The sequence below is a fragment of the Zosterops lateralis genome (assembly GCF_965231275.1).
Source record: "Zosterops lateralis genome assembly, chromosome: 29".
NCBI lineage: Eukaryota > Metazoa > Chordata > Aves > Passeriformes > Zosteropidae > Zosterops > Zosterops lateralis.
The window spans coordinates 1,604,585-1,610,584 of NC_139789.1; the positions used below are offsets into that span (position 1 = coordinate 1,604,585).

The 6,000-nt window shown below is 46.8% G+C and overlaps 1 protein-coding gene across 1 annotated transcript in view; it reads right to left on the minus strand.

Annotated features, from left to right (window-relative positions):
• Positions 1-5,627, minus strand: part of AP3D1 (adaptor related protein complex 3 subunit delta 1) — a 40,608-nt gene extending 34,981 nt beyond the window's left edge. Inside the window, exon 1 of the mRNA XM_083879889.1 lies at positions 5,497-5,627. Coding sequence (XP_083736015.1) covers positions 5,497-5,592 — 96 coding nt within the window. The 5' untranslated portion in view covers positions 5,593-5,627. The remainder of the gene's footprint in view (positions 1-5,496) is intronic.
• Positions 5,628-6,000: the final 373 nt, after the last annotated feature.

A 6,000-nucleotide genomic window follows, 5' to 3' on the forward strand; every position in this document is an offset into this window, starting at 1 on the left:
ATCAAACATTCCTAATACCCAGTTACACTCAGGACTCAACAGGGCTCACTTATTTCGAACATTTGCTTCTTATTGAAAAACCCACTCAAGCACCTTTCTGAGCTACTAACACTACCACCAACAATGTTATTTTCTGCAATTTTTACCCTATTCAAATATTTTTATCCTTTCTGACACCTGGATTTTAGAAGACTCCCCCTTAGATGATGAAGCATTTCGATTTCTCAGTGTGAATGATCAGCAGTTTTTAATAATCTAATGAACAAAATGCTTCCTTGTAGCTGGTCCTGTGATTCAGTTCTTTCTGGTGCCTGTCATGTAACGCTGCCCTTCACGGGGCACCAGGAACAGGATGTACTCCCAGAACACTCCCAAGTGACAAACCTAAAGGTGCTGTCTGTACACAAATGTATTCACTAACCCACACTGTGGAAGAAGAGGTTTTCAGTCACTTTCACGGACAATGATGGCAAGAAATCACAAAGAGCTCCATTTTCTGCACTCAGCACTGAGACAAAAATCCACATCAAAAAGCACCAAATAAACAACTCTCTGCAGTTGATCACAGTGCAGAAATGTAATTTGTATCCATATTTTACTTTGTCTGGCTGTTTTTCCCCTGGCCTCACTAAAGGTACAGTGGATGGTCACTCCATTTCTTAGGTACCAGACAGCTCTTCCTCTCCCCTGGATCTGCCTGGGCACAATATTTACTCCCACATGTGCCAGTGCAGATCTGTCTGGAGCGTTTCAAACCCTCAGCAGAGGCAGCTATAAAATGATCAGGACTGGGAACAAAGCTATTATCCCCACTTATGCCACAGTCAATTAAGTAATATTTAATACAGGAGAAAGCAAGAAGCTAATGAAAGGCAGCACTAATGCAAAGCCTCAGCTGCTCCTGCCTGTAATCACAGAAGAACAAGCCCACATCCTGGCTCGTGTTCCATGCCCCAGGCCCTCTGTGTCCGTGACACAGCAGGTAAGGCAGGACACTCACACTGGGCCTTGCAGGCCAGTCCCATACTGGTTTCTCACCAAGTGGTGTGAGGTCCTTATCCAACCCTCTTTGTGTATTGTTGCTCTTTCCGACTTGGTCTTTTCCAGTGATTCACACACGCGAAGAATTAACAATAGCAACTCCAGATCCACTTGGAAGTGGGTGGAATAATGAGCTGCCTTCAAAGATATCAACACGTATATGACACAGTAACTGATCGAGCAGCAGTGCCTGAAAGAGCTGTCTGTCATCAATGAACTGCACTGCCCAGCAGTTGGTCTGTTCTTTCAGGCACCAACAAGCTGTTTAGCATCCCTCAAAATTCCCTGATTATGTTCCATCCCACATCCTTTACCATCAAATACTAATACTGCACCAGTGGCTGAGGCCAGGCTGTCAGAAGCCCTTCAGCTTCACTGAGGACAGGCTGAGCCCAGAAGGGTTTTGTGATGTGAAAAGATTCCTCAAAACTCCTCACATCACCATTTCGTCTGAAAATGTGTCAGAGAAGATGCTGGAAATCAGCAGTGGAACACTGCGGCCCTTTATTTAGAGGGAAAAGCTTTTTTAACAATGCAAGTGCCCTGTCCTCAGGTAACACTCAGTAAGCAGCAAGAAGCCACTGCCAAGTTGGAAAGCCCAGCTGACAGCAAAACACACATTTCACATCACGACAAACAATGCTCTTCCCATTTAGCATTATATTTGTAACTGAAGGTGTGTTTTTTTTTTTTTTCCCAACCAGCAGCACTGATTGCTCCTTTCACTCTTCCAAAACAGTTTAAGTGTAAACCAGCAATGAGATACTTACCACCCAACACCACAGACAGGAAAATGTGAATTTTTCAATATGATTTTTCCTGGAAGTATCAATTACCAAAACCATAAAGGGCTACTACACACAGCAGGGTCTCTGAGAAAAGAGGGGGACATTTTTCTCATGTTATAAGACAAGTGCACATATATTTTGTATAGGATCTTTTAAAATCCTTTCTCTCTCCTTAGGTGTCCTGCAGTAAATCAAAGACACCTGAAACAGAGGAGTACTGTCTGAATGAGCCTAAGCACACTCATTAATATCTGTTTCTGTTACTTTATAATTTCAGTTTTATAAAGGCACATCTCACATCAGCATCTGACAGGAGCTTCCTTGTTGGGAAAAACAAACTTTTAACTGTGAATGAAAAACACTGTGCAAGGGCCAAACAGCATCAAAGAATTATCCTGTCTCTCATTACATGTTTATGAGAACAGATATAATTTATCAGTTTGGACTATCTTGGAAAAAATCCAGTATAGTTTAACAACAGTACCAGGCATTCCTCCCCTGAGCATGCTGTGGAGCAGATCCCAAAGCAGTAGGCACAAAGTGGGAGAAGTTACTCCATGGAGTACAAAACCACCTCATAACTGCTGAAAAACACCACTTTCATTAGCAAAAGCATTCCTCTTCCAAATGAAAGGGAGAGAATGAGGTATTGGAAGTGAAAAGTCAGGAAAACACAGTAGGATCAAGTTTGGCTTTGAACTGGGGCTGGGAAACACCACAGGGACTAAAGAGTGTGTTGGAAAGTAAACACGTGTCAGAGCTGGGAAGGAGCTAATGCTGTTCTGCCACCTCACCCCTCGCACACAGCGCTCACCCTGCAGAAGGACAGTGCAGCTCCAGCACGCCCCACAACACTGGAAATGGACAGAGTAAATCTGCACAGAGCACTGACTGTGCTAACCACCTCCTCTCTCCTACCTTGCATCCTTAGGGAAGTCCAGCCCTTCAGTTCCACTGTTTTAAACTCAAAATAAATGGGTCACACAATGGAAATGCCTCTGACAGGAATTAACATGCTGCAGAGAGGCTGTGAGCTTGAGATCCAGGCAGCCTCCAGCACTCTCAGCTCCTCTAATGAGCGGAGGAGCACACAAAAGTTATCAATAAAGAGATGTGGCCTTCTCTGAGTTCAGGACACACCTTGGGGTGTGAGATTTAGGGTCACAGCAGCACAGGAAAAACACAAACCCATCAAGCAAGAACACATTGGGGCTGTCCAAGAACTGCACTGAGAAACCCTCTGTGAACTGGGGCGCCAAGCACTCCTACAGCCTCCATGGGCTGGGAAATACCAGATATGTTCATGTGGCTCCTTCCTAAGAAGAGGAAAGGAATAAACTTTTCCATCTCAGATCTACCAGGAGGGACTACCCAGAGGGATGAGGGAGTAAGTGAGGGTAGATTTTTCCATATGATTAAATTCCAAAACACAAAACCCACGACATGTAAATAAACTAACCTCCTGCAAAAAGTACAAGTAAATCAGAAGTCAAAACAGCAATCTTGCCTTCATTTCTCCTCATAGCATTGCTATTTAACAACCACTCCTTTCCAGAGACAACTCTTCCTGGAGAAACTCCTGTTGAGCCAAGACCAACAGCCAATATCCTCCCCACTAAAGCACACTGGTTTAAACAAATTTGCTTTTCTGAACAGGATAGAGTGTCTGTCTTAGGCTCAGACACTTATCTTGAGACACAACAATGTTGGTTGAACCACAGCACAGGAGCAATATTTAACAGATACAATGAACAATGGAAGCACTGTAGGGAAAAGAGGAAGAATTTCTGCAGCTACTTCCCCTAAAACAGCATTCTGATTTTGTAACATCACCTGAAAATTAGCCAATGTTCCTGGCCACTGCCTGGAAAGTACTGAATCCACACCCAAAATCTCAACAGCAGGTTTACAGCTCTCTCCAGCTGAGCCAGGAAAAGGCACAGTCCTGGGCTGTTTGCAGCCACTCACTGGAATTAAGAAAAACGTTTGAAGGATTCCCAAACACACGGGTTTTACCAGTGCAATGCCCTAATCAGCTGAACACATCCTCATATAGGTTTTAATTTTTACTGTGCTCAAAAGGATATAAAAAGGAATTATCCCTATAGTTATCTATTTCAAAACCTCACCATTTGACTCCAAACTGAAGAGTTTAAAATCCCATCATGCTGCAGCCCAGCTCTTGTAAGAGACAACGTATTGCTCTGACCTCACTGAATCCCAGAATGTGCGCAGACCCGAGCAACAGCTTCCTACAAGTACACAGAGCCCTACAAAATTGTCCAAGGAGTGTTTTTTCCTAACTCCAAAGGGCACCAAAGCCAATACATTTTAACCATTTCTTGTCACAGACTGAGAACAAACTCGGTGTGGCTCACAACTCTCTTTATGAAGCTGTCACAAAATTATTTTAGAAAGAACATTCGATTCTTTTCAAAGAACTGGTGCCACAAAGGCCTGGATCTTCACCAGGAGGATCCTCAGCAGTTTGACAGCTGATGAAACACTTTCAGTCCTATGCACAAAGGAATAAAGCAGATTTACTAAAAGCAACACAACACACTGGGGGGGCTCTATAATTTGCTGTTGCCATTTTGTGGTGTATCCCACATCTTTAAGGGCACTGCACAGCAGCCCTGCCTTCCTCTGCCACCAAACCAATACCATAAATTTAACATATGCTGAAATAAATTGGATTCAATGATCCTGACAGGTCCCTGCCAATTCAGCATATTCTGCCATTCTGTGAAAAACAAAAGTTTCCCAGGTATGGTCACTACAAACAGCCCCTTGTTGGGTGCACAAGGAGCTTCACAGAGATTTTGGAAGTTCTATCTTGTGTTTCAGTTCAATAGCACTGGCAAGGAAGATCAGCTTTCCTAGGAAAGTTCTTCATTTAGTTACATGTTTACAACTTTTCCAGATGCTTTCGATAGCTGATAGACTGCACAGCAACCCCCCAACGCAGCAGCAAAGCCCAGCAGTTAGAACAACATTAAGAATGCTTCTCAGGCTTCATGAGTTACTTGAAGATGAACATAAACGACATTGAGGCCCGTTAGTTCTCAATTACCATGTGACACGTCACTGTGGAGTCTCAAATAACACGTTCTTGATGACTAATTATTTCACCTATACCAATTTCCTGATCACGTGCTGTTCACACAAGAGTGGATAACAGGCCAACACGGAGAACTGATTGCTGCCTACGAAAGCTCTTAGAGAAGGACATTTTGGTCAGGAGGTACCAGGCATGAATGATCTGAAAGCTGAATCGGGAGCTTTCTCCTGTGTAACAGCTTCAGGGTGAAGAATACATAGCACATGACTGTAGGGCTGGAGAGGATGGAATTCCTCGACATTATTCCTCCAATAACCATGTATACATTTGCGTGTGTTTCCACACATATCTATCCGTATGTACATCACGGATCTCAACACCACAACAACACACTGAATAGAAAGGTGAGCACCGAGCACGACCCTCCCTCCATTATTAATTCTGGTGCTCTGAGCCAGCCTGTCCCTCCTGCCCCACACCCCAGCGCCACGTTCCTCGTTCTGACTCCCGCTTCCCCCTTCCCAAACCAACATTCCCTTCCCAGACACGGCCCCAGCGGACAGCGGTGACATCCCCGGGCCGGAGCGCAGGGAAGGGTCCCCTCACCTCATCCTCCTTGTGATTGCGGATGCCGCGCACCAGGTCCTGCAGGTTCTTGTCAAACATACGGTCGATGCTGCCCTTCACCATCTTCAGCGCCATGGCGGCGGCGGGGCCTGCGCCGGGCTGAGGAGCCGGGCCCGGCCGGGGGGGCCGCCGCGGTGCTGCTGCCGCTCGAGCCGGGTGAGAGCAGCGGTGCCGGGGCGCTCACATGCCGAGGGAAGCGGAAGGGCACGGGCGGAGCTGCCCTGGCGGACGGGCGGGCACGGGCGACCCCGGCCACGGGCACAGCTCCGGGCGGCGCTGGGGATCCGGCACCGACAAAATGGCGGCCGGTCAGCTGAGGCCTGGGCCACGCCCCCGACATGGCCACGCCCCGACCGACCGGCCACGCCCCTGGGCCAGCACGGTCCGCTGTGCTGCTCCCCTGCCCCGCCCACTGCATACAGACCGCGCCCTCTGCTCCACCCACTCCATACAGGCCGCGCCTCCGTCTGGCCACGCCCCCAG